We start from the raw sequence: 25,132 nt of genomic DNA, 5'->3' as shown, positions 1-25,132 counted from the left end.
ACACAGGGCTTTGCAGGATAAATACCTCCCCCCTCAGCACACATACCCCCCCCTCCAAAAGGCCTCTCCCCTCACTCATCTCCAGGGAGACCCAGACAAAGCAGTCATTCACTTACCCTCTTCAGCCACGCAAAATGCTTGTAAACATCAATGTCCCCATCCATGCTGGGCACCCATGTCCGCAGTTAGACTCCTTGGATGAAAAACCCTTTTCCTGGCCAGGGACCAAGTTCTCTCCTCCTGCTTGTCTCTGCCCCTCCCCCTCAGGAACGTCAAGCTGTGTTCAAGTTTCCCCACTTCCCTGGCCTGTGTCCTCCAGCCTTTGCCTAAACAGCTTCAGATACGCAAGGGCTCGGCCCAGGCTCCAGTATCCTCCCCCACCGCCCCCACAGACGCACGCGGGCACCGCGCGGAGATGCAGAGCCAGCGGGAGCGCAAACCTAACACAAAGGTAGGGGCAAAAGACAGACTTGGACAGGAGTTGTAAACACGCACACACACACACACGCACACGCACATGCAGGAACATTCTTTTGGTGATAATACCAGAGCCTGCCAGAGGGAAACAGTCCTGAAGAAAATTCCTCGTCTGGCTTCCCCTTTCTGGAGTGGCTGGAACTCATTACGCAGAGACCCTGATTTCCTGTCTCTGCTGCTCTCTGCATTTACCCACAGGCTCCCAGCTGCTCTCGGTTTATTTGGGGCCGGGGAGAAGACTATAAATAAGTGCCTCTCTTGGAGGAGCTGCTGGTTCCCACACACAGCCTGACCCCCACCCCGAAGCCCAGGCCTACCCCTGGTCCTGGCTGTGCCCTGGGGAAAACCTGTTGCTTCCAAAAAAGCACAGATTCAGAACCAGCTCCGGTCTGGATTCCTGGCCCTGCTGGGTGTCTGCTGTCCTTGGCGCTTGTGGCACTAGCCACCAGAGACCAACTGCTGCAACCTCAGAGCCCTTTGACACTTGGGGGAGTCTGGCTCCAGGCTGCTGCCAGCCACTGCGGGCGGGGCTCCTGGGGGCCAAATTCTGAACCAGGCTGGGGGTGGGGAGCATTGGTACAGCTTCTGTCAAGTCCCAGGCCTGCTTCACTGGTTGTCCACTGCTCCAGACTCGCTGTCTCACAAACCAGGGAGGGAGGGAGGGTGAGGCCGATGCATGTGGGTCCAGGAGACAGAGCTCTGGGTAGGAGCCTTGGGAAGGCAGTCACTGGCAGACGGGGAGCTTCGTCTGTTTTCCTATGAGCAGGTCACATGCTGGCTTTCCAGGGGCCTCTCCACCTCACACTGCTGTCTCCTTTGAGAGCTCCCCTCAAACAGCTTTCCTCCCTTACCCAGCCTGTGACATGCACCCTTTGCCTATGACTGATTACAAAAGCGATCTTTGATGTGGCTGTAGTGGGAACTGTGGTTACATGAAAGGGCTCTGAGCTCTGCTGCGTAAATGACTTGCAGACAGACATCTTGTGACTGCAGGGGCCCTCTGGTGCCCTCCGGAGTCACCAGGAACTCCCAGCCAGAAGAGAAGGCTCGCCTGGATGTCGGCATGTCCTCACCGGGCACCAACATTCACCAGGGCCCAGAAGCAGGGCCCCAAGGACGAAGCAGGAACGTGTCCTACAGCCCGATCCCCGCAGGCTGGCTCAGCCACGGACCACAGGGCAGGGCAGCGGGAGAGCTCTGGCCAGCGGCTGGCACGAGGGAGGAGTACATTCCTGAAGACACACCCGGATCCAAGGCCAGAGGGAAAAGCAGGCTCTGCTGCCCATGCACTGGGCTCTCCACCCTTCTCCCCTCTGGCCCAGTTCCAGAGCAAGGCCCGGGCCCCACCTGGGCGAGGTTCCCTGCCCAGGCTGTGATAAGACGTGTTCACGAAAAACATCTCGGAGGTTGCAGGGGTAGGCAGGCCCTCTTCCTTTTTTCTGTCTAAAAGCCTAAGAAAGTCAAGTGAAGACTTCACACATTTGCCCAGCGTCCAAGGCAAATGAAACTGACTCCCTGCCCTGGGAAAATAAGGGATTACCACATGGTATGTGGTACGGGTGCTTCTGGGGCTCCAGGGAGGAAGAGGCCTGGGAGCTGATTTGGAGGCTAGATGGAGAGGCAGGGCACAGCCCCAGCCCCTGCCCCCCTTAGAGGGAGGCCTGGCGTTCCTCTTAGGTCCCGTGTGAGCAAAGAGATGACCCATGGCAACAAGTCCCACCTGCCGATGGAGAGCTGGCTCAGGAGGCAGCCCCTCCTCTTGCTTCCGGCTGAGCATCCCCACTCCTCTCCATCACCTCCCTGCTGTACCGAACCACAGCTGACAGTTTATACATCTGTCCTCTTTACCAGCCGGGACGACACGTGTCCGAGCCCTGATTCGTGCTCTGACTTCCATGCCGGCACAATTCTTGCCACACAGTAAAAACTGTCATGTTTTCTGAATGAAATAATGAAGCTCGAATGGTCAGACTAGCAAGATAAGACTCAAGTTCTACTTGGAGAAAATAAGTCTTGAAGGTCTGTTGTCCCAGAGTAAAGATGCTTGACTCCAAGAGGAAAGGACAGGGCCAGTTTCGTCTATTAGCTCAACTCATGTGTGATGAACTGGTTGTGAGGAGGAGAGAGGGAAAGGCGAGGAGGGAGGCAAGGAAATAGGGAGGGAGAGAGGGAGGAATCCAGACAAGTCAGAGCTGAATTCTTGACATGTTTTTATGGTGTCCTCAACTAGCAATTCTTACCTCAGATCCCCCCCTTTTTTAAGCACCAAAGTACATTTTATTTCTTTGTAATTCAACTCAAAAACCCACAAAGTAACATTCTGAAAGACCCAGGAGCAGGGCATGTGTGTGGGGGGCTGGTGGTTGAGGGAGATGAGATGGATACAGGAGACACAGGCACCTTTGCAAGCACTATCCTGAAGTGGCAGCTGGCCCAGACATGGCCCATCATTGCACTAGTGAGCCAAGCCCTGGCCTCCACACCTTACTCAGAAGGCTGTCCCACTGGGCACTGCACAGTGGCCCACAGAGGGGCTTTGGGGATCAGCTAGGCCCCTGAATATGTTCATAAAATGTATACAAAGTCTAGTATTTGTATAAATCAATATGTCTCTAAAAACAAAGTTTTCATCAGAAAATGATCCATGACTCCCAAAAGACTGGAAGCCTGGGCTTTATTTAGTCTAAGTGGTTACTCTGAAAGATTTGGGCTGCCCTTATGAAGGAGGGGTGGGAGTGGGGTGGGGGTCCTGTTTCTGTTAACTGCCCCTTCAAGGTCCAGTCTCAGTCCCTGGACCCATCTGCGAAGAGAGAAGTTCTTGGGAACCACACAGGGCACATAAATAGGGGTCACTGCAGTGACTCTGACAGCCCTCGGGGCCTTCCTCAAAGCAACTCACTCACTGGCACCTAGATTCAACTCATTTCTGTCTGGAATGTAAGGGAAGTGGGCAGGAGACTGGGAGACTAGACATTGGGGAAGTGAAAACACAGCTAAGAGGGCAGGGTGGTTGGGTCTGAACAGTGGAACTTATGTAGCTTCCCGTCCTCCTTGTCTCAGGGCTAGAAGGGCACCCCAGGACACCTACCTGGCTGGAATCCCAGGTATGTGTGCGAATGAGTGGGGGTGGGGTTCCCAAGGCTTTGCTCCTCCAGCCAGCTGCCAGGAGTCAGCAGCATCTAATCAGGCAGAAGTGTGGATAAAGAGGGGTCTTGTGGGTCACATGCTGTTCCGCTGACCTGTCACCTGAATCCTGAGCTCCAGCTCAGCCCTGAGCATTGCCCTCTGGGCCCTGGTGCCAGGTACCAGGACATCCCTGGTAAGTCTCTCAACAGGCGCGCTGCACAGTGGGCCTGCTGTGCAGAAGAGGGAAGAAGAGGAGGCTGAGAGGGACCAGCTCAGAACACTGCTCCTTTGGGCTGACAAGCAAGCCCTGCTCATAAAATAGCATCCTGGCCACTGCAGCCCAAGGTCCCCACAGTGCAAAATAGGTCCCCTGACCAAAATGGGTCAGGACAAAGGTCAGCAGTTTTCCTGTTAAAGGCCAGATGGCAAATGTTTTAGGCTTTGTGAGCCATACGGTCTCTGTCACACTCAACTGCCATTTGTAGTACAAAAGCAGTCACAGCTGACCTGTAAACCAATGAGCATGGCTGTGTCCCAGTAACATTTTATTCATGATCACTGAAAATAGAATTTTATATCATTTTTACAGCATGATATATTATTCTTGGGATTTCTCTCAGTCATCAAAAAATGTAAAATTCAATGTTATAGCTCATGGGGCATGAGAACTAGGCAGCAGGCCGAAGGCAGGCCATGGACTGCAAACCCCCGGGCCAGGAAATGCTTCCTTCCCACCTAAAATGAACCGCTGAGGCTGGAGGGAGGTCTTGTGAGAATTCAGATTGTGCATCACTAACAAGCTCCCAGGTATTGCACACACTGCTGGTCCCAGGACCGTATTTGAGTAGGAAACCGCTTTCAGAAGTTCCCTGAATCACAAGGTACTGAGCAAGTTTGCCTGGAAGCAGGAATTCCCTGGAGCAGGCCTGCCTACCAGCGGTGCCTGAGAGGCAGAAGACTCCTGGGGTGCGGCTCTGGCAGGTCTTCTCCGGTGGCTGGGTGTCTACATGCTCAGACCTCAAGTTATGCTAACCTGGCAACATCACCCTCCACGTCCCTGGGGTCTGAAGCAGGAAATTGCGTGGGGAAGGATTTATTTGCTCTTTCACCAGTGTTTGCACATTCTTGGTCATTTATAAACACTGGTTCTTAGGGACTGAAATAGTCCCCTCAAGTCAGGCCTGAAAGGAGCCAGACCTCTAGAATTTAGTGTTACAAAGTACTTTGCAGGGGAGGAGGGAGGGGAAGCAAAGTTCAGGAAGAATAAAACCTATATTTGCAGTGGCCAGAGGCCCCCAATCTGGAGTGCTGATCCAGTAAAAGTGTATTCAAAATCCCCACAGTACTAGAGGCTGCTCTAGGACAGGGTCTGGCAGCTGTGGGGTCAGGAAATGCCTCTCGAAAGGAGAGAGCCAGCCTAATAGTGCCCCAGCGAAAGGCACTGAAATTAAGAGGTCTGAACGGGCCTTGTTGCCATTGACAATGGAAGGTCAGGTCTATGCTCCCAGGACCAGCCTTCAGCCCTTCTGTGTCCCCTCTCTAAACACAAACAGTGGGGGCCTCCCAGGCCTGCCCTTTGTCCAGGGAAAATGGGAAAGAACTATCTTTGCCAGCTGACGAAGGTGCATGGTCCACCAGCTTCACTAATGAGGTGCCTGTGTCATCTTTTAATTGGAAGAAAAAAAAAAGAAAAGAAAAGGTATTTTTCTTGTGTAAAGCCCATCCATACCTTCTTCCTTGGGATTTAAACTTTCCAGAATTTGTCCCTGACTCCCACCTAGTGGCTCCTTCCAGTACTGCAAGGCACAGAGAGCCCCCACACCGCCTGCAAACCAGTCCCCCCAGAGCAGGAGTTCCTTGGGAGCCAAGCACAGGAAAAAAAGCTGGCACCTATGGCTTTCTGAGCTCTCACTCACGTGCACCTATCATAGGGGGAGGGCAAGAAACACAGACTGGGTCTGGGCTCACATAGGCTCTGCTTTTTTTATTCTTGAAAAATAGGCACCAAATTTCCCCTTCTCTCTTTTAAGAGAAAATGGTTTTCCCATGAAACTCCTGTCTAAATTCTCAAAATTATATGTGTCTATCCTGCTCCATCTTTTGTTCCAGGCCCTGGGTGGAGAGTGAGATACAGAGACGAACGAGAAACCCAAGCTCACAGTTTATGATTCAAAAAACAGCTTTTTCTCCCCACCTTTTTTTTTTTTTTTTTTTTGCAACTCCTCTGGCTTTTCAATATGGTAAACAGATTTGCTTCTTTGGCCAGAATGAAAGATTGTGAGCTGAGTCTGGCAGGACCGCCTGGGCTTTGTTTACGGAGCTGGGAGCTGAAGAAGCCACCATCTGTGACAAGGTGGTTGAACTGATGGGGATGTGTGGGGGGGGCGGCCATGAGTCCTACTGGGCATGGGTGTCTTTCGTTGTTTTTTGAAAGACTAGTCATGAAGGTAACTGAGGGTACCTGAACTGCCCAGTAGGGTGTCAGAGGTGAGCACACATCCTGGATGGGGCCTCACTTCCCCAGCCCAGTCGGCTCAGCAGAGGCTGCCCACTCGGGACATCATTTTCCACTGCTCCTGAGAGGCCGGCCTCCGCTGAGCCCTGACACTGCACAGCTGCATGGGGAGAGGCTCCCTAACCTGTCTTCACTCTGAAAACCAAAGGTCTAAAGCTGGTGCCTATAGGAGGCCACTCAATAGAGCCTCCCAACAAACTGCAGGACTGGAATGCTTGTCCGGTTCGTGCAGACAGACTGTCAAACCAGCTGTCATTTCTAGTAAGGAAGCTGAGTCCCAGAAGAGGGACAAAGAGGATCCCTGAAGCCACATAAGTGGCAGGGCGCTGGCCTTTTAATGCATTTCTCACCCTGCCTTACCCTGGTTCAGTTTGCTTCGACCTGCCCAAGCACACGGACCAGGACACTTGCAACCTTGCAGAGGAAGACCTGGGTTCTCGTGGGGGCCAAGCCTGCTTCATGTACCCCACTTCCAAAGAGGCTGGGGGGGCAGAGTACAGTCCCTCTGGAGGTTCTCTGCCAACCTCCCTTTCTCCCCCTGGAGCCTGGGCTCTACCCTGATTTGCCCTCACTCGGCTGCTGCTGGGTTTGCCTGCCTTTCCTTGGACTTCATCTTAAGCCCCTGAAGCCTCGGGTCTTCACCAAGGACCGCCCCTCCCAGACCCACATCCAATGCCATTAGACAGCAAGACAGACTGGTGCCTGGTAGGAGATGAGAAGTGTATGTTCCAGGCTGTTAGAGAGGTACCCAGAGCTACTCCATCTGGAGACTGCTGGCTCTGGTATCTCCTGGGCATATCCCAGGACCTGGGTCACTCTTCGCTGCCGTGCACCAAGCTGGGTGCACTCCCCTTCACCAGACGGGTGACCCCAGGTATAGGGCCCAATGGAATGTGGCTGACTAGTCCCTGTAGGAGCTCTACCATCCATCCTGGCCCTGGATCTACCTAACCAGCCTCCACCCAGCCAAGCCAAGCAGATGTAGAACAGAGACACTCCTTCCAGAATCAAGTAGAGCCAGATTCCTGGGAGTGGTCAGAGCGGCACCAGCCCCCCTCTTGCCTGTGGCGCATGTCAGTGTCACTGATAAGCAGTCACTGATAAGGCCACTCTCCTTTCTTAACTTCAGGACCATCTGGTGGGGCTCAGGGGCTCTTGACCAGAAATGGCCATGTTCTCCCTCAGGGCATCATTACACACTCACCACAGGTCCAGGACACATACTACCTCTGTGTGTGTGTCTGTGTGAGGCTGTGTTCCCTGGAACTGCAGTGGCCATCCAGCAACTGCTAGGGGACATGTATGAGGAAAACCAACTCCCTGAGGATGGTGGGGCAGAAAGATGGGAAGGGCCAGAGCTCTTGAGGCCATCCTAGAGCCACTGATTTAATGCTGGGACCACCCCACCTCACTACCCTCTGGACACCTTGTCAGTGGCATATAAACCTCCTTACTGTTTATTGGAGAAAGAATCGCAATGAATCGCAAAGAAATGTCACAAGGAAGAGTTGGACCATGCAAGGCCAATGTATGACAAAGCAGCAGCTGAGATACATGACAAAGTCAGCTGTCTAAAGAGAACAGTGCAGCCATTCAAGAGATGCATGGATATTGCGACTGAGAGGGCACAAGGCTGCCTGCCTGACCCTCAAGCTACCGTACTAGTTCCAATACTAATTCTAAGCCACAAGTGATTTACTTTTTAAGTAATTCAAGTGAGTCTCTGAGGTTTGAGGCAGTGCTTCTCAAACTTTAATGCCCATATGAATCACCTGGCCTTGGTTCAGTGGGTCCATATTCTGCACTTTCTGTTTCTTACACTCTACAGGGAGATGCCAAAGCTGCTGGTCCTTAGGCCACAATAAGAGTAGCAAGGGTTTCTAACTAAAAGTGCCGATCTAAGCAGTACCAATGGGTTGGTTCACTGCTTTAGATGCTGTTTCCATACAGATAAGCCTGACTATGGAATGTGAGTGCACTCAGATTGTAAAATGACTTCAGGTCTGCAAGACCTAAAACACAGACAGGCTGTCTCTGTCCAAAATCAAAACATTAACATGCAGCCCCAGTATTATGGAATGTTTATATGAACTTTTGACCCCCAAAAGTATACCATTCATAGGTTGCTGATGGCTATAATTACTCTAAAAGATTTATGAATGCAACAATTTTTAGGAAAATCTCTCCAAAGGAAGACATTTCCTCAATCATTGTAAATAACCGCAAAAGAAATCTACAGATGTAAACACAAGCTGTTTTTGCAATGAATCCTGCAAAAACCTATAACCACATCGACTGCCTTTGAATAAAAAAATTTTAAATATTCTTGGGTAAATTATAAAAGTTAGATTCATATTTTACATGACACACTAAAAAACACTGCAGATGCATTAGAGTTAACTATAAGCTACAAATCAAACCATAAACCTATTGGAGGAAGAAAAAGGTGAGTATTACTTGACCCGAGGCTGGGAAAGGCCTTTCTAGACATAAAAAGGAAAACAGGAAACCCAAACAGGAAAGACTCATAGAGTTAACTACCACAATCCTTTTAAAATTCATGTTCTCAAAAAGCACCATAAACGACATTTAAAAACCACATGAGGAAAATAAACCCTGCAAATACAGCAAAGGGCCAAGAATAAAGGTCACTTAAATACACAAGAAAAGCACCAAAATTCTAATAGAAACAAAGCATGGAATATGAAAAGATCAGGGTAATAGACACACTCAGGCACCAAGGTGATCTCTGGGGTGTGTCTGAAGAAAATATTGTAACAATTTTTTAACCAGTCCTTTAAAAATCTCTACTTTGGGGAATGTTTTATAATTTACATACATTAGGACATTACCACTTAGGTGAGTATGTATAGATGGAGAATGAAATTTTGTTCAGATAGGGGTATGAGATCAACAGTTTGGAGACCATTCAGAAGAGTAAATGCTAAACTAATGAAAAAAATGCTTAACCTTCCTACTAAACAAAGCAATGCAACAACGATAAAAGGAAAACATTTTCCCTATGAAATTAGTAAATTTATTTTAGTTTGTTTTTTAACTTTAGTGATTATTATTGATCAGGATGTACAAAAGCCCTAATAATGAAAATATAAATGAGTAAAATCTTTCTAAAAAGTGGTTTGGAAAAATTGTTATAAATATATTACACCTTTGCATTAGAGCGTCCAGATTTAGCAAACTGCATGGGACATATTTATTAAAGATTATTTGTTGCTTAAAATTCAAACTTAACTGAGCATCCTGTATTTTGTCTGTTAACCCTCCTTTAACTCTGTAATACTACTTTTAGGACTCTACATTAAGGAAATATCTAGAGATAAAGACAAATATCTCTGGACAAATTTATCCTCTATAAGTGAAAGATTAAAAATAATCGAAATGTCAATATTAGAGAAATGGTCACAAATCCAGGCATATCCATACAAGATGAAAGTACATAGTTACTATACAGTAAACAATAAAAACTCCAGCTATTCTCTGTACTCTGGGCAGACTGGGTCTGTTGGAGAAGACACTTCAGTGAATCTCTTGGCTATGTGTGGAAAGGTCCTGAGCAGAGCTGAGATGAGGTGTTTAAAATATAAAGGTGCAAAACTGCTCTGCAGCCTAATGTAAGGTTCAGGGAACAGTGGAGAAGGCTGCACATTACCAAAGGGACCCAGGCACATGGGGACAGGCCAGCCCAGGGATAGAGAGGGCTAACAAGTGACTCTCAGAGAGGGATTATGGCTGATGGACATTGGGAATGGTGACATCCAATACCCAACACTTGGTTTTAGTTTTGTTTTCTGCATTGGAATATTCTTCATATAAGTGCACCATCCCTTACCTGGAATTCTGAAACCCAGAAAAGCTCTTAAAACCAAGTCTTTTTTTTTTTTTTTTTTTAAATAATGTTGGTGCCAAAATTATTTGGCAGCAAAACTTGACCTGAACTGGCAGGAGAATATTTGCAGTCTTTCTCAACCCTACCTCATGTGGATGCGCTCAAGGCTTTCTGAAGAAATGGCCATCATTCTGCCCACCACACTGCTATAGGTACATACAGAACACCAGGCAGGCAGGCAGCCTGTGTAACGAAAATATGGAATAACACATATAATGAATATAATGAAGGATTCTTCAGTGTTCAGAGGAAGGCATGGGGATGAGACTACTGACAGAGGCCTCTCGAACAGAAAGCAGGCTCGGACACCTGGGATGTAGCCTGTGACAAACGACAGGGCCCCTGTGCGAGGGTGTCTCAACCTCCTGGGCCTGCGGTTTCCAACATCAAGCCCTCCCTCCTCATGCAGTGGTCCTGTTCCTGCCTTCCTCGCTCTATGCATCCTTTCCAGTTCTGACTCGGGTTGCAGGGCTCTAGCTTCAGAAGGTTGCATCCGGGCTTCCAGCCTCCAGCTCAGCTTAGGTAATCGCATGCTCCTTCCCTCCCTCCCCAGGCTCCTCCCCCCCAGGCTCCTCCCTCCCCCCAGGCTCCTCCCCCCAGCCCTGGAATGACTGCCTTGCAGATCAATCCCTCAGTGGGCTAGCTCCTCCCCTGACCCATTCCCAGACATTACTAGTCTCTTAATGTTGACCAGCTGGTCTCCACAGGGAGGCAGATGAGTAACCAAAGCCACATACTTACAGCTTTGGTTACCCGTCAGCTGCCCTTAGAGACTAGCGGGTGTGCGGGCTTGATCCAGAAAGAGCAGGAGGAGAGTAAGGAAGCCTTCCCAGGGCAAGGCGGTCTGACGTGCAGGGGCAGCAGTAAAGGAATGAATGAGGTGACAAGTTCTAGTCTGTTACAAGGGGCAAGGGGCAGGGGATTCGGCCAGGGGCAGACGCCCCAGCTAGAGCTTATAAATCTGTGAGTGGCCCATGCAATCCTAGGGGGGAAATCTACGTTTGCTCTTCTCTGGACCTTGATTTCCCTTTCTCAGAAGAGGGGCTGGGGTGCAGGCAGGCTGACTGTGCAGCTTAAGCTGTTTGACTGGGTTCTACCCTCCTCCTGGGAAGGACCACCCTGTGGGGGTTGACTAAAGCTGGACTGGAAGCAAGAAAAGACCGGAAAGTGCACAGATGAAGTAACATCCCCAGGCAGTGGTGGCAGTCCTTGGACTCTGTGATTTTGCTCCCCAGTGGTTCCCCACACAGGCCACGGGCCTACTCACCAAGCGCTCCTCGAACCACTCCTTTATGTAGGCGGCAGTGGGGCCTGGGATCTGGCTCAGGAGCGCTTCTCTCTCCTGAGGATGCTCCAGCGTCTCCAGGGCCAGCCTCAGGTCCTCAACGAGATGGAGCACTGGGAAGGGGTTCGTGTAGGAGGCAGGGGAGGTCAGGCCAGGCTCACAGGTACCATCACTAATATCTGCACTTGTTTTCGTGCCTAAAACAAGATAGAGGTAGGAACCTTGGTAAGAAGGGTGGATGCCATGGGGAGGGAACTGGTAAAGAGCAAAGGTAGTGAAAGGAGAGGGGAAAGGGATGGAGAAGAAGCCTAGAAGACCACTTCTGCCTGAGCAGAATCACTCACAAACTTTGCAGAAACCACCCTCAACCCTGAGTGGGCCATGGTAAGAAGAGACCTGTCAGAGGCGGATGACTGTGCCCACTGGGGCTAACATAAGGAAGCTCACACCATTAGACAACTGGGAAAACAGACAGCCCTTGCCACTGACCAAAAACATGCTAGCTAAAACAGTAAGATGCCGTTCTTCAGCTTTTAGATTAATAACCTTGTTTTTCTGCCCTGGTTTGGCTCAGTGGTTAGAGCGTCGGACCTTAAAATGAAGGGTCCCAGGTTCGATTCTGGCCAAGGGCACGTACCTCAGTTGCATGTTTGACCTTGGGCATGTGCGGGAGGCAACCAATCGATGTGTCTCTCTCACATTGATATTTCTCTCTCAAAAAAAATCTTGCTTTCCTTTGAATTAATGTGGTAGATTGTCTGCACATGTGATCACCAAAATTTCCTCCTGTCCTTGTATGTGCATTCTGGTCCTTTCCTCCTGAGGTGGTTCCCGACTCTGGGCTGGCCCAGTGGCTCGCTGTGATCAACAGATGCGGTGGAAGGGACACCGTGCACTTCTGATGTGGGTCTAGTGAACTGGGCTACTTTCTGGATCTCCCCAATTGGGAAGACTCTATATCTGCTGACATACTCACACTTTTTTTTTTTTTTAATATATACCTTTATTGATTTCAGAGAGAGGAAAGGAGAGGGAGAGAGAAGACAGAAACATTGGTGATGAGAGAGTCGTTCATCGGCTGCCTCCTGCATGCCCCCGACTGGGGATAGTGCCCACAACCCGGGCATGTGCCCTGACCGGGAATCGAACCACGGTCTCCTGGATCCTAGGTCGACACTCAACCGCTGAGCCACGCCTGGCCGGGCTGATGTACTCGCACTTTTAACGTGTATTAATTCCTCTGCGTATCCACATCTCATCTTCCCCCAAGGGCGCTGAAGTCTCCAAGCGCAGAGTCCCCATCACAGCTGGCCGAGTTCCTAGCACCATGCCCCTGCCCAGTCAGTATGGAAGGGGAGTGGAACTGGATGTCTGCACATGTGCCTGGACGAACAGCTAAGGGGAAGAGTGCTTGTAATTCCTTGAGATCTGGGATACTGGGTCAGCTCTTTCTAATTTGGTATGTCCCAAATAGGACTGTGTTTGCCTTTCTAAACCCCACCATTTTTTTTTTTTTTTTAAAAGTCTTTTATGCTAAGTACAGTGATATATTTTTCAAACCCAAACTGGGGCAACACAGTCTACTACAGGATTTCTGAGCCACTTTCAGTTGTAAGAAACACTTTCAAAAATATGGCCTAGATGGTGGAGTTTCAGGGCATCTGGATAAACTATCTGAAATCAGGCCTCTCCTGGAAAATGTGGGCTGTAGGGCCACCTCACCCACTAGTACACTGCAGGCCTGACGTCTAATTCCAGGGCCCTTTGCTCTTCTAAGAGCCAGCCTCCTTCTTACCACAGCAGCCTCTGGAATGAGAAATCCACACAGAAGGAAACAATTACCATTTGATTGCCTGTTTGCTTTCTGAAAGTACAGGATAGAGGGAACCGTGGATCACAGTCCACAAACAAGTCCGTGACTCTGGGGAGCTAGGAAGCTGCCCGATTCCCCACACTCCGTGAGTGCTCAGCACTCTCTGGCCCCTCCAGATCCAATTTAGACATGACTGGGAGGCCCCAGCCCAACTTCAGGCCGGAAAATGGACTGATGCAGAGCAAGACCCCTAATCTCCACACAATTGCTGAGTAATCCGTCTCCGTCCTGGATACACTCCAATACACACACACATACACACCCTTTTATAAATGTAGGGTGAGTCAGGCCAAAAGTAGGTGGGAAGACTGAGATTTTCATTAACTTTCTATCACTCTGTGGTCTTAGACAACATAAAACCGAAAAGTAAGCACACACATACCTTTATACCAGTAATTATAATAATTATAAATGCACTAAAATCACTCATTTAAACTCAAAAATTTGAATAATGGAATAAAAGAAATCCAGTTCTTTGATGTTATCAAGAGAGACATGCAAAAATTATGACACTGAATGAGTGTTCAAAAGCTAAAACTAAATTATTCCATACAATAGAGTAGGTATGTTGATCAGACTGGTAAAAACAGCTACACACACATAATCACTAGATAAAATGATAAAAATAAATTTTAAAATAATCTAAATAGTCCTATAAAAATGCAGCCATAATTTTCAAATTTTCCCACAGAGGAAACACCAGGCCAAATGCTTTTACAAGTTAGCTCTATCAAACTTTCAAGAAGTGAATAGTTCTGTTTTGTTCAGGATAGAAAAGGAGGCTCTCAGTTCACACAATGAGAACCTGCCAGTGCAACTTGTGGATCAGAGTGTGAATGGTGCCCTGGAACTGGGCAACTGGGCAGACGTGAGAGCTCAAAGGGAAATCACAGACCTTCTCACTGATGAACTGAGATATACAGAACCTAACCACAAACTTACCAAACCAAATCCCACAGTATGTAAAAAAAGATAACACATTGTGAACATCTCCCTTGGGAAATGACAGATCAAGCAGACCCAAAAAGCATATATCAAAACAACAAAGGACAAACAGTAAACTATGTCGCAAACAACTAGAGATGGTACATTATGTTCAAGCACATACAAAGTATTTTTTCAAAGTTGACCAGAGTCGAGGCCATATAGGAAGTCTCAACAACAATCAGGAAGTGCTATGGGGGGGGACCTATTCCTGTTTCCATATTTCCATGAGAATCGAACATGGTTTCCACTAAGGCCACATTTGTGGCCTCTCCCCCGCCTCCCTTCATTCAATTTTTCCTCAAAGGAAGAATGACTCCTGATGAGAGAGCTGAAAGAAGGAATTCTCTGAAGTCGCCTGTCCCTGGATATGAGCAGTATCCTCAGGGAAGCTTTCCGAGACCAGCTCTGCCCCAGCAGGGTGGAAGTCTGTATTTGGGATTAAGTCCAGAGTGAGTGTGTGTGTGTGTGTGTGTGTGTGTGTGTGTGTGTGTGTGTGTGTGAGAGAGAGAGAGAGAGAGAGAAAGAGAGAAGAGAGAGAGAGAGAGAGAGAGAGAGAGAGAGACACGGGTGGTAGTCAAGATCCTAATTATGGCTTTAGGCCAAGCTAACCTTAATCTATAAAACGAAAGATAAAGCTGCTATTTTGGTCTCCCTTTGTCTTTGTCTGTTCCTTAATTGGTTTAAAACTAAGGAGGGGAATAAAGGGATATTGTTTACTGATCATTGTGCTAGACAAAATAATGACACCCCCCCAAAAGATGTCCATAACCTAATCCCTGGAACCTATAAATGTGTTCTTTACTTCGCAAAACGGATTTTACAGATGTGATTGAGTCATGAGATTAGATTATCCTGGATTATTAATCACATAAGCCCTTAAATCAGGAAATATAGAGTCTGGACGTTGGGTCAGAGATGACAAGAGGACTCGGCCTGCCGCTGCTGGCCCTGAGATGCAGGACGGGGGCCATAAGCCGCGGAAGGCGACAGCATTATAGCAGCAACAGGGCAGGCAGTGGCAGAGGAGTTGTACATAGAAAGCCCTCCAAGGATGAAGAAACGCACACACACACTCTTTAAAAGCAACTAAACTGAAGGAAACCTTCAGAGCTCAGAACCTCAGGGTAAGAGCATCTGGCCTGGTGTTCGCCCTTTAGGCCACCACCCATTCCCTGATGTCCTAATACCTGGGCTTGAATGGGCCACTTGACGGGGAGAGGAGACAAAGCTTAGGGCTTGAGCAAAGGAAGAGACTGGATGGGGGACCTCCGTATAACGCCAGGATGCAAAGGGCAATACCCACTAAATCAACGAGAAAAGAGAATGGTGGCTGCTGAACAATGCTTGCTACTGAGGGCCACTGCCACCTCTTTACACAAAGGGTATTCTCTGACATCTGAGCCCACCAGACACCTCACAGCAGAACACTCAAAAGGAACCCCGAACAGGAATCAGGTGCCTCCGTTACCAATGACTGCTATGTGCTGACCTGCCTAAGAGAGGGCGTAGACAAGACCAATTACCCATTCTGAGCATGGACTGATCATGTGGCCTTTAACACCACACCTAAAATCATTATGGGCCAAGGTAAATAATCTCAGTCTTGATCAGAATTTATTCTACCTTTAATCTTACAATCTTAAAAAAACAAACAAAAAAACCCAACCCAGATACTAACCAGAATTGGCAGACAGGCCCAGACAGAGCAACCTCTTTTATAACTGTCATAAAACAGACTTTTAAAAAACTATTTGTCATTGATGGGTACAGCTTGCAAATAATCACATAAGTAACCTCTTGCCACAGTGAAGAAGAGTAAGTGGCCCTCTGTGTCCTCACCATGGGGTTCTCTGGTCCTATTACAGAAGCAGCCTCACTGAGCAGCCATGGAATCTGTTAGCCCCAAAATTAAGCCCTCTGCAAAATTAGCATATGTGGCAGTTGCTCTGGGCCATCCAGAGGGATGTAATTAAGCCATACAGAGTTCAATTTTAATTGTCAACACTGTAATTCAATTATAGTCTTATTTGCAGGTGCATCAAAGGGAACAATTGGGAAAAAGACCAGGTCAAAAGTTAACATGTGCCTGGCCAGTGTGGCTCAGTGGCTGAGCATCGGCCCATGAACCTGGAAGTCATGGTTTAATTCCCGGTCAGGGCACATGTCTGGGTTGCAGGCTTGATCCCCAGTAGGACACATGAAGGAGGCAGCCGATCAGTGACTCTCTCTCATCATTGATGGTTTTCTCTTTCTCTCTCTCCCTCTCCCTTCCTCTCTCTAAAATCAATAAAACCTTTTTTTTTTAAAAAAAAAAAAAAAGTTAACATGTACTAGAAGTTACAATATTCTTTTATACTAGAAACAAGTCTTTTTGACAAGGGTTCTGGAGTCTTTGTCACCTCTTCCCAATTTTCTGGCATAAAATTCCAGGGTTCCAATCAAGTAGTCACACCCAGGACATACCAATTTAGGCTTAAAGAATTCGACTGCACAGAAAGTTTCATTTAATGGTCCTTACAAGGCGTTTCTTTTCCACACAGCTCTGGAGCCTCTGATGCCTCGAGATGAGGGTCACCACAAGACAGCTCGGAACAGGCATACTTGGATTTTGAGCATTAGGACATCCTCTCAGAATATCCCTGGCCTGGTTGTTTATGGGAGCAATGATCTCCTGCATTGTCTGCACTGATTGGAGGAGGGGGACACTTTCATTTGTATTAAATGCTTAATCACATAAACATCAATATCACACACCCTAAGTGTACTCTTTTTGGAAAGAGTTTTGGAAAGTGAACGGTCGCCTATTATACTACAGAGTAATTTATAAAGGGAAGTTCCTTGTTATGTAGTGTTATGACTATGAATAATCATTATGGAAGGAATTGTGTCTGTTTTAGTAGGAATCCATGTTGTCTGTGCATAAATGGTTGCTATTTGGGGTGGGCAGGAAGCCCATACAATTTTCTTCCACTGAAATACGTGGTAATTGAGTTTTTATAAAGTGAGAGAATACAGCCCTTGGGTACTCAAACACAGATGCAAAAGCAATGGTATTTTGGTAGTGTCGGCACTACTTGATATCATTTGACTTCAAATTAATAAGAGAATTGAAATGAAAACAGGATGATTTAAATGTTCACACAAAAATGTCATTTCTGCAGGGTCTGTGGTGTCATGATGTGGTGCCACAGTTTGAAGTTTTCTTTGAACAGTGCCGCCCTTTAAGCAAAGGAATCCATACTTGAAAGTCTAATGTGTAAGAGAGATGAGAGCAAAGTCACTCTAGCTAAGGAACTGGGAGCAAAAATAGAAGTGGACCTTGCTCCCAATTAACTCTTTTCTCCTATAGACAGCCCCACAGAGCCCCTGGGGCCTTATTACACACCATCATAAAGCTAACACAGGAATAAAAGGAGTCCAGAAGAGACTCGGATAGACCGACACTCAAATCTCAGTTCTGCAGTTCACTAACACTATGACCTTGGGTTGTAAAAACAATGTCAATAATAAGATCAACAGTAACTTACAACAACTGAGCACTTACTAAGTGCCTTATTTACATTAATGTAATCATCCTAATGAGATAGGTATTATTATTACCATTTTTATATATAAGGAAACTGAGACTCAGAGAAATTAAGCCCAAAGATCCCACAGCCAGGGCAAGTGGCTGAGATGGGACTCGATCCCCAATGGTCTAACTCCGGAGTCTATATTAACAACCATAAAAATTCCTAGCTCTTTGGTCCAGTTCAGCCCAACCACCTTGAAAATGAGGATGATATTAACAGTCTTGAGGCAGTGTCCAGCACAAAGGCATTCAATAATTATCATTCTTTTGATCACAAATAGCACAGAACATATGCCCTCCAGTGTTGAATTATCTGTCAAATAGTGCTTATCAAACACTGCGAGAGCCAATTACTACTCAAGAGACGGTTCACAGGACGTGCCAACTACTGAGCCTTCAAAAAGTGATTTGTTATTTCAAAAGAATCAGCCAAACAAAGGCACTAGTAGAGAAAACAATAAATGAAGTTTAGCATACAACCAGATAGGGGATATGCCCAGAAACCACTAACTGCCTTCTAACCGACAAAAAAGAGCCTAGTCACAAAAGTAAATAAAACATACATGCGACATATGTTTATGAAACAAATGTTTTATGTGCTACAGGCCAATCGAGGCAGTGGAGACAGAGCAGCAAGCCTCTGTCCTCATGGAACTTACATTCTGGTGCAGGAGGCAGATGATACACAAAGAGACAGAAATGAACATCACAGGTCAGGTGGCGATAAGTGCTATAAAGAAATATAAACAGGATACGAGGACAGAGAGTGATGTGTGGGTGTGTGTGTGGGGGGGTGCTATATTTAAGAGGGTCAGGGGAAGCCTCTCTGATACGGGGACATTTCAGCAGATATCTGATTGGAGTGTATCTGGAAGACAGCGTTCCAGCAGAGGGGAGAGTAGGCACCAAGGCCCTGAGACAGCCGGTGCTCCGGCTAACGTGAGATAAGCCAGAGGTAAAGCGGTAGGAGAGCAGCTGTAAAAGCAGCCTAAGGCTGGTCACAGAGGGCATTGCTGGCTGTGATGAGGACTTTAGATTTCACCCTGAGATGGAAGCCATTGGAGAGTTTGGGGAGAGGAGAAATGTGATCTGATTTCTGTTTTAAGGATTGCACTGTGGACGACAGTCTCTAAGAGGCAGGAACAGAGCAAAGACCACTCAGAAGAATATGTACTAATCTTGTAGACCCTGGGCGAGCCTACAAAAGCCAGTGCAAGTCCTATACAATGAAAACCTCGAAACTCCAATGGGTCAAATAAGGGCCTGAATGAATGAGAACTTTTACTGTGTCTCTAGAGGAGACTTCAAGCGATAAAGATGTTTGTCTCTCATTAATTTATCAAGAGCTAACATTTTATAATGCTTACTATGTGCCAGGCACTGTTCTAAGCACTTTACATGTGCAAGCACAGCGACCTGCTATGGTGGGCACTATTATTACTCCCATTTTAAATATGAGGAAACTGAGGTACAGATCATACAAGTTACTTGTGATAGGATTTGTAGAGCTGGAATTTGAACGAAGCAGTCTGGCTGCAGGTCCTCCTCCTGACTAATCTGTAAAGTGTCTTAGGTGCCGCTCTACAAAACTCACACCTGATCCTGACAGAGCGGCCCAGGAAACCCCTCCAGAAAGAACCTGGCCCGGCCGGGCATGGCTCAGCGGTTGGGCTTGACCTAGGGTCCGGGAGATCATGGTTCGATTCCTGGTCAGGGCACATGCTCGGGTTGGAGGCTCGATCCCCAATGCGGGAGGCAGCCAATCAATGACTCTCTCACCACTGAGGTTTCTATCTCTCTCTTTCTCTCTCCCTTCCTCTCTCTGAAATCAATGACGATATATTTTTAAAAACACACACACACACACACAAAACCAGAAAGAACATGCCAGGATGGAGGACTGAGGAAATGGAAGGAGGAGGGAGCATGCTGTGCTGGAAGAAAAGAAAGAGGGGTCTTCAGGTACCACACAACCCTATCCAGGGCCATGCCCTCCAGGGCCAGATCCTGGACCCAGGCGAGGCCTGAGGATCCAGCCACAGAATCCTCTCAGAAACAGAGGGGATTGTGCCAGGGCTTTGCCATTTTAAGAATGCTTGTGTGGGCAAGTTAGGAGGCAGGAAGAGGGACAGACCCCCCACACACTGCCTTCTTCAGGAGGTGTCTCATTCATTCCTCACAGCCATCCAAGTGCTCTGTGTTCTGCCAGGGGCTCTCTCAGAGTCTCCTCCTCGCTCCTGGGCGAGGGCTCAGCAGTGCTGACAACCTGAGCCAGTTTGGGGTATGACTCTGTGGCTCTGAGCTCAATGCACATGAGCCCCTGGGAACTTCCAGATGAGAAGTTTGCTAGGAAACCCACATTCTTGACTCTTTCCTCTCAGTAGGGTTTCAGGGACCTAACCTAGTACAGGACATCCAAATCTATGAGTCTCTGGAAAGTGGGACATTGTCACAACCTCTCAAGGGCCCTGTGTTCCCTGAGAAACTAAGTCTCTGACAGATGACAACTACAACATGTTACAGACCTGCCAATAACATGAAGAAGCTTCAACACACAGACAACCCCCCGCCCCCATCCTAGGTGCAAACGCCCAGAACCTGCAGTGAGTCAGATGTGTCTCTGCAGAATGGGCAGAAAAGCAGATTCCTGAAAGGCGACAATTCAGGTACCTGTGCTCGTCCTGGGCTCCAGCCACACTCAGCCTATACCTTCCTCCTCCAGCCACAGCTCCACACGAGGAGCAAAGCCCCAGAGAAGCACACCCAGCCAGCAGACAAGGCCACTGACCGCATCAGGTAAGGGCAGAAAGAAGACCTGGGAAAGATTTTCAATGACAGGTTTGTTCCAACCAACACGGGCTCTTATGCCACAATTAAGGAGTTAATTGGCCTGAAGGCCCGAATGAACAACCTGCTAACCAGTTTTGCTGGATCTTTTCTAGAGAATATTCTTAATTGGCTGATACAAACATGAAGCCAAACAGTTTGCGATGGAGAAAGACAATATGGCAAAAAGCACATTCTCTGGGTGCTGAAGTGAAACAATACAAAGCTGCCTCCTGACTTCGGAACACATTGGAGTCCGGCTGGGGAGGTGAGCTGACACCTGTGTTAGGTGGCAAAGTCGGCTAGACTTTGAGTTTCAGCTTGACTATAAGAAGCCATCATGTGCCCTGAAGAATTTACAATAAAATCAATCTCACTGCACCCAAGCTGCCTCGCAGCCAGGATCCAAACTGTGACAGTTACACGCATGCTAACATATGTTACATCCACCCTGTCTCAACAGAGACCTAAACTCACAGCAGATATCAGAGTTCAAAAAGTTTGCACTCCTCAAAAAGAGATGGCATGCACAATAAAATAAAGTAAATCCAACAAGGGGCTTCTCCCTGCCTGAAAAGTGAGAGAAAACAGTTTCTTGGGTGTGGGGCGTGAACCGTCAGTCATCAGCATTCCCTGCCTTACCTGCAATGATCCCGTCCATTTGCTCCAAGGCAGCCTCCAGTGCGTGACTGGCCTCAGAAGCCATGGCTCCTTCTCCCTGCTCAGTCTCCTCCTTCTCTTACTGAAAAGTCAAATATAGAACAAAGGAAAAATTACAGAGAGTCCACCCTATGCACATAAGATCACAAAGCCCTCTTCCTCCATCACCTTGCAGTGCACTCTCATACGAATCCTGGGAGCTGACGTGTGGTTTCTGCCATCTCTATGGCCTCTTGCTACTGGTGTGAGTGCTCTTTTTCCACGAATCTTTACCACAGGATCCCATTTGCTTCTGCAATGGAAAGCCACTAGGGCTCTCCAGAGTCATCTGTGGCACCTCCAACCACCACTGGGGAAGGCTCCCTGGTGAGCGAGGACTATCAGGACATGCCCTACAGCAATAGGTCACAGTTTAGCTGTTTTATATCTGCATTTGTCCCACATCTGCAACACTGTCCTTGGGCAGGTGTGATCCAGGCTGAGAAGCCTCAACTGCCACTTTCACTTTTTGAATGGCCCAATGTGCCCCCCTAGGAAGGCTGTGGGTGCACTGTCATGGGGAGAGTACTGTCTCTTACAATTTTAGTTCTACTCTACTCAGCACCATTCAAGGTGTAGAATCCCAGCCCTGGTCAGGTGCTCGGTTGGTTAAAGTGTCATCCTGATCCTCGGTCAGGGCATCTATAAGAATCAACAAATGAATGCATAAATAAGTGGAACAACAAATTCTCTCTCTGTCAACTCAATAATAATAATAATTTTTAAAAAGGTGCAGAGTCCCATCTTCCCAGGGCTGGAGAACTTCTCCAAGGATACATGGTCCAGCCACTCCCCTAATATGGAATCTCCCTTCTAATGGGAGAGGTGGTCATTGGTTCCATCTCTGGACCACTCTGCCACTAAGAAAAGTCTTTAGACTAAGCTGTCTTCCTGTGGCTTCTTTCATTTTTCTTCTATCCCCCACTCCCTAGGTGGCAGCATTTGTAAGCCTAAGAAGAGACTTAGGTAGGAGTTGTTTGTTTGCTCATTCAGCAAAATCTATATGTGTGCCCAATGGGCACAAGTGCTGTGAAGACCAGAGGCACAGCTCCCATACCTAAGAATGGTGCAGATCAGGAAACAGAAGGTCCTGAGGATCTCTGATGTGACATTGGGCCTTTGGAGGAAAGAGAGGACAGTGAGCAGCCACAGAAATGGGGCTTTGGAGATGGTGTGGGTAAGGATGTTAGGACCACAGAGAGCCATACTGGGCTACACCAGTGAGCAGCAGTGAAATAGCCAGAGTTGGAACCCAGCTCTGCCACTTACTGTGCGACCTCTGAGCCTCAGTATCCTTCTCTGTAAAATGGGGAAAATAATAGCACATAGCTCACAGAATTGATGTCACAATTAAATGGGGAATTACTATTTCATAGAAAATGCTTAGTATAATCCCATGCACGTAATAAAGATTCAATATAAGTTAGCTTTTTTTTTTTTTCCAAGTAAGGAGATAACCTCAGGATGTATTTGTGCCAGGATTACTCAGTGGGTGAGAAATTTCAAACTAAACTCAGGGCGGAAGAACCCAGATATCCCCAAGAGTCTGGTTCCTTTGGAGGAGGTAGGCATGGCAAAGGAAGACAAAGCAAGCATGCACGTGGAGGCAGAGGGCAGTGATTCACCGGGCAAAGGCCAAGGAAGGTTCAGAAACAGGCACAGAGCCCCAGCGGTCCCAGAAGCACAGGCTCAAGGGAATGAGAGCAGGAGTTTGCAGAGGCTGTCGGAACCTTGCTGGCACCTCAGCGCCAGGGCAGGAGCCAGGCAAGGCTACAAGCACCAGAGCTGGCCCACTGTAAGTACAGCAGCCCAGACGGCTGCAGAGCACACACAGTGTGCAAATATCGGGTCCCGAATGGAAGCAAGCTGGGGGGGGGGGGGACGAAAGAAGAGGCAGCAGGGACAGGGATGCAGTGGAAGCAGGGCAGTATTCAGCACAATCACACCTGTTCAGCCACCTGGGATAGTAAAAGTTTGAAATCTTTCCCTCTGAGGACTTCCCAATGCTCCCAGGAAAAAAACCTAACCCCTTCCTGTGATCTACCAAAGAGGCGTGGCCGGACTGCTCCTCGTGCTTCCGGCTCCTGTCCACTTGACACCTGCCCTGAGCTCACTTTCTCAGCAGCCTGAACGGCTGATTTAGTCTCATCCTTCAGGTCTCAGCTACAAAGTCTCTTGAGAGGCCTTTCTTGCTCACCTCTATTTAAAGCAGCCCCCCAAAAGCACAGCAGTTACAAAGCATCTAGTCCATATGTTTGTTTCCCTGCTCACTGGCCTTGCTAACCCTCTCCATGAAGGCAGGGGTCCCCATCTGCCTTGCTCACCCCTATGTGTTCGGTGCCTAGCAGACTGCCTGGCATAAAGAAGTTCATGAGTAAATACTTGTGAATAAGCGGATGGATCCATGCAACCAGCATTCCCTGGACCTTTCTGTGTGCGGCACTGGAGGATATTGATCAATCAGACCTAGTCTCTGTCCCCACAGCCACATGGCCTAGAGCAGACGACAAAACTACAAACAGATCATTATGACCCAGAGAGGCAAGAATGCAGTTTCCCCGGGTCTCAAAAGATAAGGGGAAGAATGCAACTCTAGGCAGAGGATGTGATGTGTGAGAGGTAGAGAAGCATGTAAAGGCAGGATGTAGTTGGCAAATGTCAAAATGATTGACAAGATTATACAAGAGCGTCCAGTTGCTCCAGATGAGTCAAAACCTTACACAAAATTCACATAGCATGACAAAGGGCAAGTAATGAGAGGAGCTTGGGAATCACGCCCACTACTTCAAGGGTCTGGATACCAGTGAGCAACGAATCAGGTGACCTCAGATATAAATGTGACAGAGGTTTTAAGAAAGAAAGATCGCAGAGATCAGCAGATTGGCCCCACTTGGGGCCTTGTTACCAGGGTGGAAGGTGGGGAGCAGTTAAAAGGCACCAAGCCCAGAGGGCCCAGGCTCTATCCCCCAGCAACAAAAGGGCCATAAAAAATGACCCTTGGAAACAAAAAAGAAACAAAGACCCTTGGGCCCTCTGCCCAGTGATGACTTTGTACCTGGCAGATAGCAACCTGGGTGGACCCGTGGGAGCTGGCATGAAGCGAAACATGAGTCAGGGTGCATCATATTTACAACCCAGGAGCCTGGGGCTGGCAGGATTGGGAGCACACGGAGTGGGGAACCTGACCTGTTGTGGGCAGCTGATGAGCTCAGTCTGAGGCGGTGGCGGGACAACTGGGTAAGAACAGGCCCTGCCAGCCTCTGTCACAGGGCACTGTGAGGTATCAGTGGGGTACAGAAGAGACCTCTGAAGGGAAAACCATGCAAATGGGAGTGACGCCTCTAACCCCCATCTATGAGCACAGACGCTCTTATTGGAACAGAAAAACCATGATGCCACCAACCATTTGCATATGGCAACTGTAGCCATTTTCCTCCCTTGCCACTGTCAAGGTTTGAGCTCCCATCAGTGACACGCAGTGGGACAATCCCTGCCCTCCAGAAATGTGGGGCTCAGAGGCAAACGTGTCATCCAGTAGCACCCAGTGTGTCTGGAGTCTTCTGTGTCTGTTCATCCCCCCAGAGACACATAACCTCTGCTGGGAGCTTGGGTTCACCAGGGACCTGGGACTTAAGTTTGGGAAGCTCCTTGCTGAAGGCCTCCTGGAGAGAAGCAAGGAGAAGGGGCCAGAGAGCGCCTCAGTAGAGACAATAGCCCGAAGGGGCTGGGAAACAGCCAGGCCCAGAGCACACTGCAAAGGGAAATCTTGCCACCTGCTCAATTCCCACTTTCTTTTCAAGGCCCAATTCCAGCATCATGATTCCAGGGATCTTCTCCCACTCCCCACCTAGAAGTGACTGCTCCTG

General features: G+C 48.1%; 1 protein-coding gene across 6 annotated transcripts in view; it reads right to left on the bottom strand.

The window, feature by feature from the left end:
* PPFIBP2 (PPFIA binding protein 2) overlaps positions 1–25,132 on the bottom strand; it is a 111,070-nt gene that overhangs the window by 64,193 nt on the left and 21,745 nt on the right. For 2 of the 6 annotated variants that reach the window (XM_081152938.1, XM_081152940.1), the window contains exons 2-3: positions 21,210–21,309; positions 11,293–11,507 (exon numbers count right to left, since the gene is read on the bottom strand). In XM_081152938.1, the coding sequence (XP_081009064.1) occupies positions 11,293–11,507; positions 21,210–21,273 (279 nt within the window). In that variant the 5' untranslated portion in view covers positions 21,274–21,309. Of the gene's footprint in view, positions 1–116; positions 439–517; positions 577–11,292; positions 11,508–21,209; positions 21,310–22,323; positions 22,354–25,132 lie in introns of those variants that run through there. The other 4 variants (XM_081152939.1, XM_081152943.1, XM_081152942.1 and 1 more) reach the window with 4 other exon arrangements.

The sequence above is a fragment of the Miniopterus schreibersii genome (genome assembly GCF_964146895.1).
Source record: "Miniopterus schreibersii genome assembly, chromosome: 12".
NCBI classification, from domain to species: domain Eukaryota; kingdom Metazoa; phylum Chordata; class Mammalia; order Chiroptera; family Miniopteridae; genus Miniopterus; species Miniopterus schreibersii.
The sequence above is the reverse complement of the archived record's forward strand: the minus strand, read 5'-3'. Positions and strand labels throughout refer to the sequence as shown.